The following is a 23546-nucleotide window of genomic DNA, read 5'->3' as shown; positions in this document are numbered from 1 at the left end:
AAACTTCAAAATTAAAAAATGGCCGTCTGTCAGCCATTTTGTTTTCCAATCAGTCTAAAAATTGATCATACACAAAAAGGGACCAAGTGGAACCTACCTATGATATTGGAGAAAAATCCTTTTAGCACTTTACCAAATATAGCAATAACAAGGATTATTTATGGACAGAAAAAGGCGATTTGAACACGCACCTTAATCTTTACCACTCATTGTATTGCCAAATTGAAATATCGCCATCAAACAAATTTTTTGGCCTGTTGATAAATTGTCAAAATATTTACACAACAAAATATCCATGGACAGATTGCAATCTGATTAAAATTAGATTTGTTATTTCCACTCCTCTATGATACTCTACGATACACTGTGATACAAGATCTAACAATACCCTGTTGGAGGTCATCTCAGCATGACCTTTGAGCTTCAAATATAAGCCAATGAAAACTGGAGCCTTCGGTTGCGTCTCCTTAGTATTTATGACTCAATTCAGCACTTGATTTGAAATACGCAAAATTTTGCAAACATTATTGGTACACTATCTTGATAGCCACAGTAATAAAAGAAGTTGCTAATCATCTGGAAGTTTCATTGAAAGAAGTACCATATTAAACGATTAAACAATATCTAGTCGACAAGGCGGATTGTGTTGCTAACTGGATTTCGAAAATCATAACTGTACACGTTATTCCCTTTCAAACTATTTTTTTTTTTTAACAACACTGTTGCCTTCACTGTCTATCTCTCGTACGATTAAGGAAAAAACACACAGACATCACATGTTTGTTAAACTATAAATTGTTCTCAGTGAGCCAGAGTGGGGGAAGCCATATTGTTTACCGTTACTACTGACCATGGGAATACCTTGTGAATGTTACTATTTATATTTCCAAAGAATGAAATCACACCGACAATTTCATAGGCGCCATGCTGATTGGCTGAGCTCAAAGGTCATGCTGAGATGACCTCCAATGGGGTATTGGGTAGATCTTGTATTGCAGTGTATCGTAGAGTATCATAGAGGAGCAGAAATTACAAGTCTAATTTTAATTAGATTGGGAAGGCTGTGGCAGTTTCCTATTTACAGTCAAAACAGTACAAAAACTGTATCACAATCATAATGCATAAAATATATGTACAATGTATATCATATTTAGTGGGAAAGGCCCAAGAGTACAGTATACTTCAAATCTGTTACCTTGAAAAGAGTTTCAAATCCTCTGGATTTTTGGCAGCAGGAACACTTAAAACACAATCTTGCTCCTCTTTTGATAAGTGAGACAAGCCGTCTTGGCTGTTTCTATTGCCTGCCCTCATGTCCTCTGATACTTGTGAACTGTCACTAGCTATCTCTGAGGAAGGTGACTTTGAAAACATTGCATTGATAGAGTTTGACCCTATGCTCACGCTTTCATCACTGTTGACTGAAAAATAGAAACAATACATACAATGTCCTAATACTCATAAGACAAAGATTTTAATTTTGCAATAACAATTTAATAATTTACAAATTAGTAGTCCAATAATGAATTTGCATAAGAAAATAATATCCAAAAACGGAACAGTAGCACAATCATAACTTTACCTTAATGTAAACTTAAACAAGAGGCCCATGGGGCTTGTATCGCTCACCTGGATGGATTTGACCAAATGTCAAAATAATGTTCAATTCATTTTATTTGTCAATCTCAAACAATGCTATATATATATTGTTATAGTGTGGGGATCCCAACAGCTTTAAAGAAATAACGAAGGCCAGACTCTCTAAGGGTCTGAAAGACCTCAAGGATTGTTTTCACCATATGCATTCATAACTTTATATTTACCATTGTATGGCACTGCCACTATATAACCCTACCAATTCAGTTGCGAGTTCACCAGCTTATGAACTGCCAACTGAAATTTGAATTTGAAAATTTCAAAAAAAAAATCGCACGACAAATACAAAATCGCAGATGGTAAATATAAGCATTGAACGGCTTTCAGTTGGCATTCATATTGACTATGAATGCCAACTGAAAGCCGTTCAATGCTTAAATGACTAGTAGCGATTTAAAGTACCTTTATATCCCCTATGGGGCCCCAACCCTTTGGCCCCTTGGGGTCAGAGTCACCATTTATGCACAATCTCTTCCCATCCCCCCAAGGAAGTTTCTGACCAAATTGGGTTCAAATCCATTCATAACTTTATGACAAGTGACGATTTTAAAGAATTACCTCTATTTCCCCTATTGGGTCCCACCCCTTTGGCCCCTCAGGGGTCAGAGTCACCATTTATGCAAAATCTAATCCCCTTCCACCAAGGATGAATCTGACCAAATTTGGTCGAAATCCAGTGAGAACTTTTTGACTAGTAGCGATTTGAAGCAAATGTTGACGGACGACGGACTGATAGACGACGGACGCCCCGCCATGACATAAGCCGTATAACATATTACTGTATAAATATTAGGCAATATCACTGATGGTGGGCTGAAAATCCTAGATGGCCACTCTCAGCCATTTTGTTTTCTAGATCAGACTAAAAATTGAACATTGGCACAACTAGGGGCCAAGAAAAACCTATCCGTGAAGTTTGACAAAAATCCTTCCAATACTTCTAAAGAAATTGCAGTATCAAACTTCAACTGTCAAATGAAAGATTGTCACCTGTCAGCCTTTATATTTCCTGATAAAACTAAAAATTAAATTGGCACAACTAGTAACCAAGCGAAACCTATATATGAGGTTTAAAATGCTTCTCAAAAAATAGTCACAATAAACTTCAAATGCCTAAAACCAACTCTGAAACCCCCTGTCTGCCATTTTGCTTTCCCATCAGTCTAAGTTTCAACATGTTACCTACCTATGGAGTTTAAGAAATTCCTTCCAGTACTTCTCAAGGAATAGGGGTAACAAAGATTGTTTACAGACTGATGAACAAACCATGGATAACGAATGACTTGAATAACATACCATCTGATAATGCTGGGCTAATAAAACAGTAAAATAACGGTAAAACCATGATATAACAACACTCATGATAACGTCCCGCTAAATATTGTTTGTCACTCTATAGTCAAACCTTGATAAAACAGCCCTTGATAAAAACTGCGAAAACAGGGAAACCCACATTGTCAGGCAGGTGACCCCATACCTTTTCATGTCTACTTTGGGAATAGAACCCGTGTCGCCTAGGTGAAAAGCAAGCTTGTTACCACTGTACCACCCAACCACTCTTGGTACACTGCATGTCCATAATTATCACCCAACAGTAACACCTCTTCATTCATTTGCCACATTATATACCACCATATATTTCAACGTCCATGTTTACTCTGTTCCTGAATCATCTATATATATATTGCCCATCATATTCCATTACAACTTCACAGTTTCTGTCAGCATTATCACAATAACACAAAATTTTACTGTGAATCCAGACAGATGAAGATTTAGAAAAATCTATGAAATTGATTGCTGCATTTGCCAACAAATTAATTAAACATCAGACAAGTCTGTGATGTTTGAGGTGAACAGACATCTTAAGATTCATACCTGATGCCACATCTGAAATACTGGATGCCCGGTTTTCAAAAGCCAAACTTTCCTCCTCTGGCAATATTGGCATAATACGACTTACATCCTCTGAAGTCTTCTTCTTCCTTCTAGACAAAGATGGCACAAAAAATGTGTATGTGTGTTGCTGAAAGATGAGTCTATGCTGCAGCAGCCAAAACACTATCTGTACTTTCTCCTCCTGTGGCAAAATAACACCAAAAGATTACACATCAAAGATCTCTCTTACCCTGGACAGAAGTTTCTTATCTCACCCTTGAATAAAGACAAGCTACAAATGCTCTTTGCAAGTTCTCAACAATTGCAGTTTGTAACGTCAACAATACCATGACATCACATCGACAATTCAATTATGTCACATCGACATTTCCTTGCATTGATGTAATGTTCATATTAGATACATAAGAGGGTAAACAAGGTAAGAGAAAAATAATCATTCACCCCCTTGGGGGTCAGACAGGGGAATATCAATCCTCGAGGTAAGATACTAAAGCTGCCAAGCACTCGGCAAGCCTCATGATTGGCAACTGCAGAATCTCCCCCCACCCCCCACCCCCCTTGGGCTGAGATATCCTTGTCTCCCAGATTCTATTAATCCTTTTACACACTGTATCATCCCTTATACACATCCTAGTGACAGTGTATGGCCCTTTCCCCATTTGTATCATCGATATCCCTTATACACATCCTAGTGACAGTGTATGGCCCTTTCCCCATTTTACTATCAAGGAATTCAGTCGACACAAGGCAATATGATACAAACCCATTAAGTGAATGTTAAAACAAGAGACCCAAGGGGCTTAACGGTCATCTGACTCTAAATTAAAGACCCTTTTACTATTGTAGTATGCATTCTCTGTAGCGAGTATAGTGGCAATGTTTGCCATGGTGGCCATCTTGGAATTTAGACCAACCCGAAAAATAACAACACTTGATCAAGACTTTCTCAGGATCATTCCTGGTAAGTTAGAGCTGAATCCCACCAGTGGAATTTGAGAAGAAGTTTGAAATAGGTGTTGTTCAGGAAAACCATGATTGCGCAATCATGTTACAAAATGGCCACCATTGCTGCCATGTCAAAGTTTTTACGAGGCCGAAAAAATAACAACACTATGTTGGCTCGCCTTCCTTGATACCCTCACCAATTTCCAGCTCAATGGCACCAATGGAACTGGAGGAGAAGTTTAAAATGTGTTTTTCAAGATGGCGGCCATGGCGGCCATCTTGGATTTTGGACAGACCCGAAAAATAACAACACTTGGTCAGGATTATCTCAGGATCATTTCTGGTAAGTTTCAACTCAATAGCACTGATGGAACGTGAGAAGAAGTTAAAAATGTGTTTTGAAAATGGCGACTATGGCGGCCATCTTGGATTTCGGACCGACCCGAAAAATAACAACACTTGGTCAAGACCATCTCAGAATCATTTCTGGCAAGTTTCAGCTCAATCCCACTGGTGGAACTTGAGAAGAAGATTGAAATGTGAAAAGTTTACGGACGGCGCACGGCAGACGACGGGTCAGATGACCTAAAAACAGATAATAATGTTCAATTTCTATATTAACTATATTATGGTAAATTTTGACTCCTCACTGGGGACCATAGGGACTTTTAAGGTATTCCAATACGAATCAGCTGTGGGATTCTAAAATCGTTTTGGCCCCAAATCCCCAGTCCTTTGCGGAGGAGGACCTTCATTTTGCCTGTAATAGTTTTGGATTTTATTCCTCATTTTGGCTATGTTAGGTGGCCAATGTATTTCTTCACTCCATGGGAAGCATACAGCGGGAGCTGCCATTTCTGCATCCATATATGACCTTTCTTGCACTACCCTACCACATACTCATTTACAGCAGAGTTGACTTGAACACAACAGAGTGAAGTATCTTGTTCCAGGATACAACACTGTGCCCATGCTAGGACACAAACTAGTGACCATTCTGTCATGTATCTCGGCATCCTACCACTAGACCACCATGCCTCCACAGTGCTAAGAATAATCTAAACGTGGATAGCAAGTGTTCCCATGTTTTGAATCCACTCCTAGCAGTCCTGACTGATTATTTCACAGGAGAAGAGGTTTTACCTGGTTTTTTGGATGATCCAATATATCTCTAGTATCTCTCAGTTGTACTGGATAGGAGAACTTTGACAATTCAACGGGCAGTGATCTATCTTGAAATGTTGCAGTAAATCTTTCATTCAAACTCGAGTTTCTGAAATAGTAAAATAAAGTACAATAATTGATTTGTTTAATTTTCTTACTGAAATAGTTCATACATACTTCATAATTGTGTTTACAAGTTATTATAAAAGACAGGAAGTTGACTTCACCTTGAAGATAAACTTACAAGACAACCGCAGGAGATAGGACATAGATGTTGGTACCACATACAGGGAAGATCACCGTTGCCTTGGCCCAGTACACCAGATGACTGACCATCTGGAACACCTTTAATAAATAAAATAAATACCTGAGTAAGTCAAATATCCAAGGAAATGTGATGGGATAAATTCTTCACTCAGTTGTAATTAGATTTCAGCTCAAACCTGTATTATATACTTGACAGCTAAAGCAATGATGAAAGGTTTCAAAGAAATACATACTCAAGCATATAATAGAAGTAAATTTAGGTCTTTTTATTCAACAGATATCAGGAAAGGGTTGGTTCACAGAAAATTTTACAGTGAAACCTGACTTTACCGACATTTTATAGGACAGAGTCAATGAATAACTAATTTGTATCTGTTTTGTGACAATCTGCATTGTTAGTTTAGTAATTAAGTTATATACCTAGTTAATTAGGCAAGTGCATCATCCATTGATTTAGGTTAATTGTATAGCCAAGGGGACCAACTTTGATGGCACAAAGCAATGCATTGGTTAGTGGTTTCCAAGTGTAAAAAATTCTTTAGGCCGACCCCTATGGAAAATTAACTTATTGCTGGAGACCCCAACTTTTGAGGTTATGACCAATTCTCAATATCCCAAATTTTTTTTTAAGTATACTCAAGCCAAATGATTGGCTCAAAGTATTGCAACTGTAACAGAACAGGAAAAATGGAACAACCAGACCAGGCCTCGAACTCAGGACCTCGGAACTCTAGACAGATGCTGTCATCATTTAAGCTAACTGGCCAACGATGTTAAGCTTAGTCCAGTTTTACTACAGTCTTTCCTCCAACAAATCTTTCACCCCTAAGACAATTAAAAGACCCTATACCACCTTCCATGGTATTTCGTGGTGGGATAATGGGATAGAAGCAAATTTGTAGATCCCCCGCTTTCCTGTCAAATATTGTAGGTAAACATTTTTGAGGTTAGGAATAAACATGTCATCATAGCTTGAATGATAAATTCAGTTGAACCATAATGTACTGCAATCTACTGAAATTCAAAGAAAAAGTAAAGCCTTATACAGAAGTTAGATGTTTTATTGAACAAGTATTACAGGATAAAGTAAACTGATTCTGCAAGACGTCTCTTCTCATCTGCCATTACCGAACCCGTAATACATTGAATCCAGTTCCTAAGTTTGAAGACTTTCAGAAAATATTTAGGATTGTTATTTAATGGCAATGCTTTATATAAATCAAGGGACGATAACTCTTGTTACTATGTTTGATGGTAATTGGATAATAATTGTGGAGGTTATAGCATGGAAACAGCAGAACACAAACATTTTCGTTAATCAAGGGGGTATAACTCAATGGAACTTGGTGTAGCCCTTTAAGGCTTTTTACCTTGTTATCAAGTTTGAAGAAATCTGTTAACAACTGTGTTAGTTTATCAGCGGAGAATAACTCCGTCAAATATAGTCCGGCAAAAGTAGCAATCAATCTTGGTTTTACCACCTTACTAAGTTTGAAAATAATCCATTAACATTTGTTGCAGTAATTGCACAGAAACTGGTGAAAAAGACACTTTTAATTAATCTGTTACTCTATTACTCTGTCAAATAAAGTCGGGCAAAAGTAGCAATTGACATTGGCCAAGCAATTAAGATATTTAACCTTGTTACCAAGTTTGAAGGAAATCTGTGAATACTTGCTGCAGTTATTGCACGGAAAAGAGGTTTGGCAGAGGGACAGATGGATGGATAGACGAACCCAAATTAAAATCACCTGTTTAATGACCCAACCAGACATTCTAACCATCTACGCACCGACTTTCACCTCAGTCCAGTTCCACTGCACAATTCTTTATTTTTGTTGTTATTTTAATTGTACACCATAATTATGATCTCACTAGGTTTAGGTATATGTTGCATAATACTTTCAGAGAAACTAAACTGAATGCAATTTGTTATAATATTGATGTGAACACAGTGACTGATAGAAAAGCATCACCTTAGTCTCCAAGTTATAACAAGGAAATTGGTCTGTGAAATGAGAGTAGGACTGTTATGAATATATACCTGGGAGAGATTGAGGTCAGCCTCCAGAGCCAGGGTCTGCAGACTTTTGAGAGGGTTGGTAACCGTGATCAGTTTATTGAGAGACTGAGTTCCATCTAAGGGAAGGAACTCCTGCAAGCTTTGTTTGTCCGTCAGCAAAAGAATTCCATGGTATGGTCTGTTGTAAGAATAAGTGCATTTATAGGACTTGCACAAGTAAATAAAAGCAGTCAATAAGTTTAGTCCCTATCTGAAATTACTGTCTATATAGTGTTTACCTGAGGATTTAGATTTGGAATGAAAAAGATTTTATGTGAATGGAATTTAAATGTACTCTATAGGAAAATTTATAGTTATGATACATTCCAATATTTGTTGGGGATTTACAAAGGGGTACAGAATGCAGGTTTTATCCTTTTCTGGGTTATAAATTTTAGTTGTAAATTTCCAGTTAACTAAGTACCGAGAAACTTCCAAAATGATACCAAATGATTTTCAATTAATGATTCATACTAGAGGGACTAATGTTCTCCAAATTATCTTTTGAATACAATTATGTAACAAATTTCTTGGAATATAGTGCATGCATGTATTGCATTATGAAAACTGTTTCCAATACCTACCCAAATATGCATTGTTGTACAGACATTCGTGGAGAAAATTACGAACACTTTTTCATCACTTTCTTGCAACTTACAAAATGCACAGAACTTTGAAAACACCCTTTGTTAACATATTTAAGTACTGATTAGTATTTTTAAGGGTTATGGTTTATTTTGGCCTTTCTAAAACATACCTCAACATCTCCAGGCACCGTTGAATCTTCCCAGGCTGAAAAACATATTGAGGTTACCATAAGGTAAACTTTACATCGATTAGTACATGTATCTGATGCACTACGAAATGAACCAATCTAGCTTTACATTATCTATAGAAGGGCAGAGTCTTACAAATAATCTTCCACCAAGTGTGGCATCAAACAAAGGGTAATAACTCTATACAGTATGGCAAGTGATTTTAACACTGCTTTATTTAACAGTTGCAAAACAATGCCACAATATAAACTAACCGAAAAAAAAAGTGTAATTCATAGAACTGTAAATGCCATTTGTCGCATGTCTGTTATGATGTCATAATTGAAGCATGGGATCAGCTACAGTTCACATCAAAATGGCTGTTCAACTTACAGGATCATGCTTTCATTAATGAAGGACTTATTTTAAAAAAGAATTAGAGTCTATACTGTATGGCAGCAAAAGGTGAAGAGATGGTAAATCTATTGAACTGCCTTGGGAAGATATTGATGGTTGTATAAGTGACAGAACTTTTCATGCAAACATAACAATGGTTTGTTTTTGTTTAATGTCCTATTAACAGCCCGGGTCATTTAACCAGGTTTGGAGGTGGAGGAAAGCCGGAGTACCCAGAGAAAAACCACCGGCCTACGATCAGTACCTGGCAACTGCCCCACGTAGGTTTCGAACTCGCAACCCAGAGGTGGAGGGCTAGTGTTAACGTGTCGGGACACCTTAACCACTTGGCCACCGTGGCCCCCATACTTAAACACAATACATGTTAAGCATTAAAACATATTCTGTGCTGCCATTCCATACAATAATGGTGGCCTGCAGGCTGATGCAGGTTGATCCACATAAAAAAATGTAGTTTTTGTTATCATTTATTATTCATAATATAATTGATGTCCTAGATGACATACAATGATATCCAGGCTTTCAATCAAATTTGTTTTCCAGAATTACGATCATTATTTTGAGTAAGTAAAAATTACTGATACAGTGTATAATAACTCACCTCAATTAAAAGATTTCTGGAGGCCCAGGGCTGTCTATGCATCTTGTGAGGGAGACAGAAGCTCACAAGTATAAAGTTATTGACCAGTAGCTTGACCATACCATTATCACACAAACTGTAGACGAAATAGAAAATGGAAAGGCAGATTTAAGAGAGAGCATAAGTAATGGCACACAAATTGTAAAATAAAAGCAATGGAAGCAAGGCCTCACACAGATATGTAACCCTGGTCAATATTAGCTACAATACAACATTCAGCTAGAGAGAATTTCTCTTTAGCTCAAACAGTTGGGCATCAGACTTGTAATCCAGTGGTCCTAGGTTCGAACCCCAGCAAAGGCATTGATTTCAATTTGATTAATTATCACTCTGTTACAGGTATACTCCTTATTCCCTCATCAGTAAATGGTGTATGTCAGGAATTACATAGATATACCCCTAATTCAATTAAAAGTAAATGGTGTATGTCAGTTATCACATAGATGAAGATACACCACTAATTCTCTCATCAGTAAATGGTGTATGTCAGGAATCACATAGATATACCTCTAATTCCCTCATCAGTAAATGGTGTATGTCAGAAATCACATAGATATACCCCTAATTCCCTCATCAGTAAATGGTGTATGTCAGGAATCACATAGATATACCCCTAATTCCCTCATCAGTAAATGGTGTATGTCAGGAATCACATAGATATACCCCTAATTCCCTCATCAGTAAATGGTGTATGTCAGTTATCACATAGATATACCCCTAATTCCCTCATCAGTAAATGGTGTATGTCAGTTATCACATAGATATACCCCTAATTCTCTCAATAGTACATATGCTGTATGTCAGGAATCACATAGATATACCCCTTTGCTTGACAAAGGAAACAGACGTTTTCAAAAGCTCCCAAATTAAGTTTTATATACTGGTAGATATGTAAGTTTGTCACCATATGTACAAGTATATATATATACACTGTATATACATGTATGTGACTTTCACCATAACTACAAGGATATACATGTATAGATATGTGAGTTTGTCACCATATAATGAAAAGAAAGTGCTTCTATTATAATTTTTTTTTTTACATGAAACATGTCAATATACATTTTCTAAAACATGTACAACTGGAAATTCTTTTCTGATTCTCCTATGAATTAAATCTTAATTTCATTTGAAACAATGTTTGGTGGATTAATGTATTTACCTTTCAAACATAGATTTAAGATCTTGAGCTAGTGAACTCCTCTTCAGGATTAAAGAAAAGGGAGACTCCATAGAATCTACAAAAACAGACATAGATGTTTCTCAGATCTTTGAACTATTGTTACCATATCTTATACATGTTATACTCATGTAAATTGACCTAAATATTAGTTCATGTAATTACCATGTAGTACATTAATATCAGTACTATATTGCTAATATATTTCATTTCAATAGAATAACAAGTAATTAAAAGGGACGACTACATCCCTAACACTGCTTCACAGAAGTAAATGGTGATTACAGAGGATGATGTTCCTTGTGTCATAATACACCTACACATCAAATCTGACAACATCATTTGTTAAACCACTGGAAACCTCTAATACCAATAATGAAATACAAAAGTTTTTAGAACATTTGGAAGGAGTGCCAACCTTCCTCCGGCATGGCAGCCACCTCGTCATGGACGCTCAGCATGATCTTTGCCTGTTGGGATAGATAATGTCTCCGTCGTTCTTCATAATGCACGGCTACAGTGAGCTGTTTCATCAGGTCATGGTAACAGTTTATCACAGACAAATTTAGGTGGGCCTACAAAATACACAATAACACAACAGTTTATCAGATAAATTTAGGTGGGTCTACAATATGTACAATAATACAACAATTTATCAGACAAATTTAGGTGGGCCTACAATGTACACAATAATAAAACAGTTTATCAGACAAGTTTAGGTGGGCCTACAATGTACACAATTATTACCTTGATAGCCAAAATATTAGCGACAGTTGAGTTTCTTTGATAGTCACAATATTCGTGCCAGTTGAGTTACCTGAAGAGTCAGAATATTGGTTACAGTTGAATTACCTTGAGAGCCAGAATTATGCTGAAAGAGATGATCTGATGTGAAGATTTTCCTGCGGCCTGACTTGTGCAAGGATCAAATAACATTGGGTAGCCAATGAAGTGAATGTCATCCACTTTCACATTAAACCTCATGCTACAGAGGTCAGATTTCACTGCTAACAGATTGGCAAGTATCTGATCACTGAATCTGAAAAGAAGAAAATTACAACTAGAGAAATGACTGTTAGCATGAATTTTAATGTTCAAATGGTATCAGAAATAAACACAAAACATACAGACAAATAACTTAAACAAAAAACAATACTAAATATAAATTATAATGCATTGTTGGATAAATACAGGTGACTTAATGAGTATTTTACCTGACATTGTCCAGTGTGTTTGTATGCTTTTTGCTGCTTGGTCTTTGGCTCCTAAGAAAAAAAATTATAAAATATCTGTGTTTACAGTATTTTTACTAGAGACAGGTAATTTTTTTTAAATTCTCTATCATGGGCTATTGACAAAAAGTCTTGCTTTTAAACTACTAGGATCAAGTCTTTGCCTTTGTGACAGGTTTGACTATGGCAGATATAACAAGCAAGATTTCTATTTAATGAACAAAATGGCAAACAATACGTACATTAGAGTCCAGTGTAGGCCTATAGTTCCACTTAAAAATCAAGAGTAGGCAATCCAATGCCAACATTTGTTAAAGCTTACAAATAATTAATTATTTAAAGTTATAAACAAATTCAGAACCTGAACAAACATCATGGTAGGAGAATGGTATTACATACTTGCATGCCTGAAGGTTTTCACTTATTTTCACAGCATAAGGATTCTTGACACTGTAGGGTTTGGCTGAAAAAGTACAACACTACAATAGGGTATTGAAGCGATATACATAATTTACATTAAGTTTTCATGCATACCCAGGCCACCAACTATCCCTATCACTTTAAGGAGCACAGGGAATTTGCACAAATTCCCAACCTGCAGTTGGCATGTATCATAATAGGAAATGTGGGTTGGGAATTTGTGGAAAGTCCATGTATAAGGAGGGATTTGGACTAATTGTTTTACTGCAAGATGTAAGTTATCAATATTTATCATAACATCCTTATTTTTCAAAAATCCAATAAGTCAACAGAATGAACAACAGCTTAATGTGTTTTGTTGTATTAATTTTTCCAAAAGTCTCAAAGCATGCTTTTCATTAGTCCGAATTTTCTGACGATCTTACTATGTAAGCATATTACTATCAGCTTTTGGCGATATTAACATCAGAACCCTTCGGATTAGCTTTTCATCAGACTTGAAACTCACACCCTCTAGACTCTATATATGTTGTGATATCTTAATTTTATAATATCAACATTAAAACAATATGGCATATGTATAATGTCTATCGTCCGTCATACTTATAATGCTACAATAGAAGAAAAGCATTGAAGTTACATTTGTAAGCATGTTTCTCGTGTTATATAATAAACAGAATCTAATACTCATGATATACTACTCCAACAATGTTAGAGATTTTACACGGCAAGATACTTTTGACAGGCGCCGTGTCGGCAAAGTCATATCTGATAAAAAAAGAGCCGACCAGCGGCCTCTTATGTTATAGGAGTAATGATGTACATGTGGGTATCCTCTGTATCATGACCATGTTGGTGTTATACGTATTGATGTAAAAAATGTTAAAATATTTGTCTGCGACATTACTCACAGAAATGTGTAAGAAGTACAATATTGGGGCGCATAATACTTTCTTACTCAATACCTCGTTCATTTTGACTAAATCAAAATATAAAGTAAAAGGATAAATATCTGGATATGAATCGAGAGTACTGACAATGTGTCTAGTAAACATCTGTGTACCGATGTTATAATTTGTAAGAAAAATACAGTAACCTGATCATATAAAGTGTTTGCAACGACATAGACCTAACGTGTGCTCTTACTATTTTCCTTGTTCTTATTCTAATCGTTGCTAGCCCCTGTGACCTGGTCAAGTCATCTGCCCCCTACATTTAAGCCATGGTCGGAACAGATTACATGCTGTCAAATAGACATTATGCTTTGGGATCGTTTTTGCTTATCGAAGAGTTCATTTGCGGGTTGCGCATGGGATAATATCGTTTTAAAGATGACAAGAAAATCGCCGGAGTCTATCTCAGTCTGCAGTGTTCAAGCTACAACATTGATGAGGTGATGTGACGGACGAGTAGACGACTCTTACACTTATCTCCGTCTGTCGGTACGTCTGGTTCTACAGGATATTTATACAGAAGTCTGTCACCCCGTGTACCAGACGTGACGAGCAGCACAGCGACAGGATTCAGTCTTTTGTCGCTCGCAGTTGTCACCATCTTTTCCTTGCTGTCGATGACCAAGGGAGACTACTCTGATAAACAGATAACGAGTTACTTCCCCTTTGACCGTTTATTGATGCTTTTGATGTTTTCAAATGACATGGGAAAAAAAAACAACCCAATGATCAGTCTTGTTTCAATCTAGTTCGCTGGTACGGATAAATAATTGACAACCTCAAACAAAAATAATATTTAACAGTATGTTATGTGCAATCAGTAAAAATATACTGTACTGTTTATTTGTACTACTGTATTTTAGGCCTATCATTTTTATTTGATTATCATTGGTTGTATTGATCCTACATTGTTTCCATGTTTTCTTCTTGATTTGAACTACTGACTCTGCACAACTTTGCATATCATCGGCTCTTGAAAATATACCTAACGAACAGTTGATGTAGATGAATCTATTAATTCATCATATTATATTATGTGACTTGGCTGTGAATTTATTTTGTGAAGACATGTGTGGTAGACGTGTATGATATACATCCCCGATACTTGTCTATTCTTTTTTTGTTTGCGTTTCATTTTCACCTCAACCTCTTGTTTGTTAAAGCGAATGGTCTATAAAGTCAGCAGAAAAAAACAAAAACAATTTCTAGCCTCTGCCCAACCATAGCCCCAGAAAACATGTTAAGTGAATAATGCCGCTATTTTCTTTTAGAAATTCCACAAAATATACTTATGTTTTTCATAAATTCTGTAAAAAAATGTTTGGATCCCCAGTGTGCTTGTAGAAACTGATTTGATACTTTTGTTCCACTGCAGTCATATAACAATTGTTCTTGCCATGGAACACAATCCTTGATAAAATGGCCATCCGTCTGTATGTCAATTTGTAATGTTGTGTATGTGGCATAAATCATATAAAACACAGATATATCCACAAGAATTCATCATGTATTGAACAAAGTTTTTAAAAAGAAAATAAATTTCAATGCAAGCCAGACTTGGTTTAAAAACAGAGCTAATAACTGTCTCTTGTTATATAACAAAGCATTATCTACATTATTCTCTGGGAAACGTAAGCCGACTCGGAGATGGATTACAAAATGCCTGATTTATCTCATAGTAAATGAATCAACACTGAATAAGATTGTAATGCATGTAAACATTTATTGAAATTATAATGTAGTTAACAAATCAGCACAGTCTCTCTCACACAGAAAAAAGCAGACAGCATGGTTACATGATAATTCACCAGATTAGAATAAAAATATCACAAACCACATCTTCCAATTAATTTTAAAGTTTCGATTGTTATCATTATAGCACTTTCAGTAATGGTATTTATCAAATCTCTGTTAAAGTATCCATACACGATGGCATATTTATTGTATCTCAGTGACGATATCTATACACGATGGCATATTTATTGTATCTCAGTGACGATATCCATACACGATGGTTTTGATGAAACTTTCAATCTGTCCATGTTCATTGTCAGGTGGTAACAGCCACTAAAGTCACAGCTATTCGCGTCAGAGCAGTCAATCACAGTGTCAATGGGTCATTTTCAGGATCCAGAACGATGAGTGTTACTTTTTCACAATCTGAATGACATCATCATGGTTCATAAGGTGGTTCAAGCCAACACGTTGTGGGCTGTATTTGACACTCGTTCCCTGAAAATACAACAATACAACTGAAAAATATTTTATCAACTGTCCTAGAAATACGACTTAAAATGTTTTTGATTTTATTTTTATTTCATGCACGCACACAAACATTTATTCTGCTGTCAAATAGTGACATTAATATATCAGTAATCACCATCATTTTTATCATCTTTGTCAATCATCATTATAATCAAATTCTTCTTAATTTCTTAAGAATATGAAATTATTCCAAAGATCATTCTAAGTAAAATATTACCTTTTTTGTATTTTGGAAACAAAATTCACAAATTACATCCAAAACTGAATTTATCCCATCATAGTCACAAATGTAACATTTAACCCACAGTTTCTCATATGACTTCCTTACATATCTGCAAAAAAGCACAACTACCGTAATTCTTTGTATTACTTTTTACTTAAAGCTTATTGCCTTATTTTACACCTTGAGTTGTTTAATTTGTTACGACTCAAAATGACCAATTCACCAACCAGTTATTGTATGAACATTTTTTCAGGTTGGTAAGATTACAACTAATACTGGATATCATGTGCAGCTTTAGATTGACTACATTCTGTCAGCTTCATCAGACAAATGACCAATGAAGTGTACATATACAAAGGAGTTAAGTGTACTAAATTGTAACATCAAATCAAGATTGAAACATCAAGATTGTAACATCAAGATTGAAACATCAAGATTGTAACATCAATATTGAAACATCAAGATTATAACACCAAGATTGTAACATCAACATTGAAACATCCAGATTGTAACATCAATATTGTAACATCAAGAATGTAACATCAAGATTGTAACATCAAGATTGAAACATCAATATTGTAACATCAAGATTAAAACATCAAGATTATAACATCAAGATTGTAATCAAGATTGTAACATCAAGATTAAAACATCAAGATTGTAACATCAAGATCAAAACATCAAGATTATAACATCAAGATTGTAACATCAAGATTGTAACATCAATATTATAACATCAAGATTGTAACATCAAGATTATAACATCAAGATTGTAACATCAAGATTATAATTACATCAAGATTATAACATCAAGATTAAAACATCAAGATTGTAACATCAAGATTGTAACATCAAGATTATAACATCAAGATTGAAACATCAAGATTGTAACATCAAGATTGAAACATCAAGATTGTAACATCAAGATTATAACATCAATATTATAACATCAAGATTGTAACATCAAGATTGTAACATCAAGATTATAACATCAATATTATAACATCAAGATTATAACATCAATATTATAACATCAAGATTATAACATCAATATTATAACATCAAGATTATAACATCAAGATTAAAACATCAAGATTATAACATCAAGATTATAACATCAAGATTGAAACATCAAGATTGTAACATCAAGATTATAACATCAATATTATAACATCAAGATTGTAACATCAAGATTGTAACATCAAGATTATAACATCAATATTATAACATCAAGATTGTAACATCAAGATTATAACATCAATATTATAACATCAAGATTATAACATCAATATTATAACATCAAGATTGTAACATCAAGATTGTAACATCAAGATTATAACATCAAGATTGTAACATCAAGATTGTAACATCAAGATTATAACATCAAGATTGTAACATCAAGATTGTAACATCAATATTATAACATCAAGATTGTTTCATCAAGATCGTAACATCAAGATTGTAACATCAAGATTATAACATCAAGATTGTAACATCAAGATTGTAACATCAAGATTATAACATCAAGATTGTAACATCAAGATTATAACATCAAGATTGTAACATCAAGAATGTAACATCAAGATTGTAACATCAATATTATAACATCAAGATTGTTTCATCAAGATCGTAACATCAAGATTGTAACATCAAGATTATAACATCAAGATTGTAACATCAAGATTATAACATCAAGATTGTAACATCAAGATTATAACGATTATAACATCAAGATTATAACATCAAGATTGTAACATCAAGATTATAACGATTATAACATCAAGATTATAACATCAAGATTGTAACATCAAGATTATAACGATTATAACATCAAGATTATAACATCAAGATTATAACATCAAGATTGTAACATCAAGATTGTAACATCAAGATTATAACATCAAGATTGTAACATCAAGATTATAACATCAAGATTGTAACATCAAGAATGTAACATCAAGATTGTAACATCAATATTATAACATCAAGATTGTTTCATCAAGATCGTAACATCAAGATTGTAACATCAAGATTATAACATCAAGATTGTAACATCAAGATTATAACATCAAGATTGTAACATCAAGATTATAACGATTATAACATCAAGATTATAACATCAAGATTGTAACATCAAGATTATAACGATTATAACATCAAGATTATAACATCAAGATTGTAACATCAAGATTATAACGATTATAACATCAAGATTATAACATCAAGATTGTAACATCAAGATTATAACATCAAGATTGTAACATCAATATTATAACATGAAGTGTACATACGCTTCACTAGCCAGAGTAGTTACCAAACCATCAATCATAACATCCAATACTGGCCAGAGTAGTTACCAAACCATCAATCATAACATCCAATACTGGCCAGAGTAGTTACCAAACCATCAATCATAACATCCAATACTGGCTATGATATACCACAGTCTATTCTTATCCAATTATTGAATGTAGTCCCGGAGACAGTTACACTTACCCAGACTAAGGCATACTTGAAAGTGTTTACAATCGTCCTGTGTATTGTATGACACTGGAAGCAAAAACAATGCATTTATCAGTAAAAACTGTAGAGACAAAATTGTATTATATAGATAGTTTATCTTGTTATAAATCACATATTTAGTTGTTACAAAATTAAACAGTACTGTCACAAGTTGAAGTATTAGTTTGATTAAAATATTGCCTATTGGTTTTTACAATGATACTGAAAATTTTCTTTTGATGGACATCCAGAAAATGTATGCCTATTTTATTAAAAAGTAGAATTACACAGACAATATCATCATTACTGGCTCCTAATAATAAACTATTACTTACCACATGTTCTACAGTACAGCCCCTTCTTAAGATCAGTCCTCCATCAAAATCTGGTCTCTCTGTAACAAATAAAAGGACAGTCAAAACCAGTTTCATTAACAGGGAAATTTTGTGGTGGAGCATCAGACTACTGGCTTACTGAAACCTAGACAGAATTTTCAGAAGGCTTACTGATACCCTGACAGAATATTCAGAAGGCTTACTGATACCCTGACAGAATTTTCAAAAGGCTTACTGATACCCAGACAGAATTTTCAAAAGGCTTACTGATACCTAGACAGAATTTTCAAAAGGCTTACTGATACCTAGACAGAATTTTCAGAAGACTTACTGATACCCTGACAGAATTTTCAGAAGGCTTACTGATACCCTGACAGAATTTTCAGTAGACTCCTAAGTGTATGTTTTTGACTGTTGACTACTGGGTTTGAAGGGGCAGGTCTTCTTAATGTGTTTTGACTAAGAAAAAAATTTTTTTTTGACTTATGAAGTAAAAATTGGTGGATAAGAATCCAGAAATCATAAACAGTGGACCAGAAAACGTGAGATAAGAAAACTTGTAAATTATGACTGAGTTAATTATCTGTAGAACAGATGAGAATGTGTTTCATTGACTCTGTGACAATCAACTGTAACATACTGGGATATCCTACAATTTGTGCTGAGACCAACCTGTTCAAGACATTCTCATACTTGACCAATATATCAAGTGCAATCAGAATCTGTTTGAAATGAAGTCAAAAGATTTTCTTTAAATAGTAACAGTAACATTGTCCTTGGCATCCAGAAACCTAAACTCATTTGAGGTATTCTCATACTTGACCAATATATTAATTTTAATTAAAATGCATTTAATGATAAAATCACACAAACACTAACAAAGGTTTCTATTTATAGTAGCAGTGACCTTGTCCTTGATCTGCAATACAACCTTGTTTAAGGTACTCATACTTGACTTGTAAAATTTTGAAAATGAATTTGCTAAAGGGCTGACAAAATGTGAACACATCAACGTACATATGTACAAATGGAACTATACAACCCCTCGGAGGGCCTCCCAAATTCATTGTTTGTTACATACATACAATCACAATGCTATATCTTCTCCCCAACTTTGTCAGGAGGGGATAACAATACTCACCCCCTCGTTTCTTTGTGTAAACTCGCACCAAGGCTAGGTATTCCCAGACTTTCTCCAACAAATAGTCAAGATTCAACTTCACATTGCAACTGAAAAAGAATAAGACTTGAAATACAAACATCACGCTATTACATATTTATCAAACAAAAAAGTACCTTTTCCAATTTTGGTGGAATAGGAGCTAAACACAAAGTCTAACACTCTGAGGACATCAAAGCTAAAGTGAAAGTATACAAACCAAGGAATTATTATGAATACTCTGATTGAATTTTTGATTTAAACATATTTTATTTGTCAAAACACAAATGGGATTAGACACAAGTATAAAAATTTTAATCCATCTTTTCCCGTATAACATAAATGATGAAATGAATATACATGAAAGAAAATAATAAAGACAATTGATGATGATATGAACATGTCAAAAATAACTATAAGATCAAATTTACCATAAACATATGTCATATTATGAAGTCACTGTACCCGCATGAATGGATTGAATGTGAGTTAATTTACAATGTAAAGCTATGGAGATACATATATTTCTCATATATATACATATATATATATATATATGATACTCAAAACATTTGTTAACGGTATCAAATATTCCGACTAAACAACCAAAACATTTCTCACCTCACAACAACAGTGTCAGGCATTCTAGCTAATCTGTCCACTTCTTCTATAGAAATCTGGTCAATCTTGTTATATACCTACAATATATAAAGGTAATTAAACAAGTTATACATAGCTAAGTATGAAGTACAAATTAAAGTTCTGAGGAATGTTACATATCAAACAGGAGGCCTTAACAGTCACCTTAGTTCTGAGGGACGTTACATATTAAACAGGCCTTAACTGTCACCGGAGTTCTGAGGGATGTTACATATTAAACAGGCCTTAACTGTCACCGGAGTTCTGAGGGATGTTACATATTAAACAGGCCTTAACTGTCACCGGCGTTCTGAGGGATGTTACATATTAAACAGGCCTTAACAGTCACCTTAGTTCTGAGGGACGTTACATATTAAACAGGAGGCCTTAACAGTCACCTTAGTTCTGAGGGACGTTACATATTAAACAGGAGGCCTTAACTGTCACCGGAGTTCTGAGGAATGTTACATATCAAACAGGAGGCCTTAACAGTCACCTTAGTTCTGAGGGACGTTACATATTAAACAGGCCTTAACTGTCACCGGAGTTCTGAGGGATGTTACATATTAAACAGGAGGCCCATGGGCCTTAACAGTCACCTTAGTTCTGAGGGACGTTACATATTAAACAGGCCTTAAATGTCACCGGCGTTCTGAGGAATGTTACATATTAAACAGGAGGCCCATGGGCCTTAACGGTCAACCAAGTTCTTAGGAATGTTACATATTAAACAGGTCTTAACCGTCACCGGAGTTCTGAGGAATGTTACATATTAAACAGGAGGCCCATGGGCCTTAACGGTCAACCAAGTTCTTAGGAATGTTACATATTAAACAGAAGGCCCATGGGCCTTAACGGTCAACCAAGTTCTTAGGAATGTTACATATTAAATAAATACAATATGAGGAGAAAACAATATGTACCGGTTCCATCTTTATAAAACAAGTAGGTTTTCGGGGAAGGATAACGAAAGTTCATTTCTTTAAATGGATTTACTCCCATAAAACGTGGAATATTAGTTTTGTTTACCATTTACTTACATAGATACATTCTAGGTACACTCTACTTCCAAGGATGATGTCCACAAATTCATCAGATGTACAATCTTCTCGGAATAAAACTTCAGCATTGAATATTTCTATCAATGTTAAGAACAAATGAGTAGAGTATAATAAGTTTTTCAAAAGAATATTATTCTATATGGAATGCTGATGTTAAATATCAATCAATAAAATCACTTACACAGGAAACTAAATTTACTCTCCGATGTAAAATACAAATGAGACTAGAAAATGACCATAAGTTGTTTAAATTATAGTGTAAATAGGTCTCACCAAAGTTCATCTTAAAATTTTATAAAAATCAATATTATTCCCCAGATTAGTTTTCATTTCCAAAAAAAAGTCTTTCACTCTCACTTAATCAGCCACAATTACTTACATGAGGCCAAAGGGCTTAATTATTGGTGATCTGACTTTGATTTCTGTATGCTGTTTCATTCAGGTAACAAGAGATCCCAATTTCACTTCAGGTAACAAGAGAGAGGGACTAACTCAATTGTATCATGTCACAGCCAGTAACAATATACTTATCAGTTTTATCATGAACAACACTTTTGCTTCCTAAAAATACTTCGTTTTTTTAATGGTGTATTTATATATGGCCGGGTCGTAGTTTATCTCAACAGAAACTGAATACCGTAACAAACAATACTAACTGTACATCACAATCAGCCAGAAGGTTAAGATAATGATACTTAATGTACTGTGAAATGCGTAATGAACAAAGAAGCACGTAGTATTATAGTAAAGAGTTTGGAAGGATACTCCATTCATGCAGAATCATTTGCACCATTTTTTCGTTGCACTTTGTCAGGGGTAATGTTGAATTGAATGATATCCCTCCTCCTTTCTTTTGCTGTGGAGAGAAAAGAAATCCAGAATATGATACTGTAAAACTGTTGAATTAGATCAGAACTTCTTCGCAGGTATCAACTTCTCACAACCAAACCTTGTAAAAATTCTGTACTTCTATACATTTGTTTGTTTATATAAATATTAGCTGGGTATTCATTTTTGTCCTATATTTAATGGCAGTGACTACAGTTAAATTAGATCCACTACATAGTACTGGTGGAAGATTTTATTACAGCACAATAAATATCCTCATTTCATCCATTATTCTTATACCAAATGTTCCTGTTTGTGACTCCGTCCATGAATTACCAAAACACATTATTATGCCAAAATGGTGGCAATGTAATGAAGTTTTACACTTCCCATTAAAAGGTTGATATGATATAATGTATCATAATTAAATTCCAATCAGTGTAATTACACCCAAAACAATCATTTAAAGATGCATGTATTTAAAACAAGCATTTAAATATATTATCAGTAAAAATAATTTGTTAAAATAATTTTTGATAGAACACATATCACTATAAATTTGACAGCATTTTCCAATTAGAGTTTTAAATCAAAACTCACTAAACACAACACACACTAACCTTGAAATATATATTTGGTCTTTGTTTGTTGAGTCGTATACCCACGCTCTCCAATTCTTTTGTCAGAAGTTCTCTGTAAGCAGAAAAAAATGACTAAATTATAACATGTTTTTCTCATGCTGAGTTACTGTTAGACTTTCTAGAAGTTGGGTCCAAAGAGAGTAAATGGATTTTGTACAGGAGATACGACTCCAAACCACTGTATTATTTTTTGATTGATGTGATACAGCTGTTTCTTTGGTGTCACACTTTGGATCAAACAATTATATATATAAAGAAGTTTTTATTAGATGAGAGGCTTATAAGCATTTACACCTGCTT

The 23546-nt window shown here is 34.6% G+C and overlaps 1 protein-coding gene across 1 annotated transcript in view; it reads right to left on the bottom strand.

The window, feature by feature from the left end:
• The window catches only part of LOC117325567 (GATOR complex protein NPRL3-like), a 31030-nt gene that overhangs the window by 1277 nt on the left and 6207 nt on the right, over positions 1-23546 (bottom strand). The window contains exons 7-27 of the mRNA XM_033881896.1: positions 23226-23298; positions 22543-22633; positions 21757-21854; positions 20699-20775; positions 20060-20148; positions 18919-18977; positions 18578-18631; positions 15751-15825; positions 14065-14200; positions 12620-12683; positions 12203-12253; positions 11841-12027; positions 11407-11563; positions 10971-11046; positions 9767-9881; positions 8751-8785; positions 7976-8132; positions 5909-6009; positions 5644-5773; positions 3535-3736; positions 1196-1421 (exon numbers count right to left, since the gene is read on the bottom strand). Coding sequence (XP_033737787.1) covers positions 1196-1421; positions 3535-3736; positions 5644-5773; positions 5909-6009; positions 7976-8132; positions 8751-8785; positions 9767-9881; positions 10971-11046; positions 11407-11563; positions 11841-12027; positions 12203-12253; positions 12620-12683; positions 14065-14200; positions 15751-15825; positions 18578-18631; positions 18919-18977; positions 20060-20148; positions 20699-20775; positions 21757-21854; positions 22543-22633; positions 23226-23298 — 2253 coding nt within the window. The remainder of the gene's footprint in view (positions 1-1195; positions 1422-3534; positions 3737-5643; positions 5774-5908; positions 6010-7975; positions 8133-8750; positions 8786-9766; positions 9882-10970; positions 11047-11406; positions 11564-11840; positions 12028-12202; positions 12254-12619; positions 12684-14064; positions 14201-15750; positions 15826-18577; positions 18632-18918; positions 18978-20059; positions 20149-20698; positions 20776-21756; positions 21855-22542; positions 22634-23225; positions 23299-23546) is intronic.

Source organism: Pecten maximus, chromosome 1 (genome assembly GCF_902652985.1).
Source record: "Pecten maximus chromosome 1, xPecMax1.1, whole genome shotgun sequence".
Lineage (NCBI taxonomy): Eukaryota > Metazoa > Mollusca > Bivalvia > Pectinida > Pectinidae > Pecten > Pecten maximus.
Note: the sequence above shows the minus strand (reverse complement) of the source record. Positions and strands in the feature narration are given on the sequence as shown.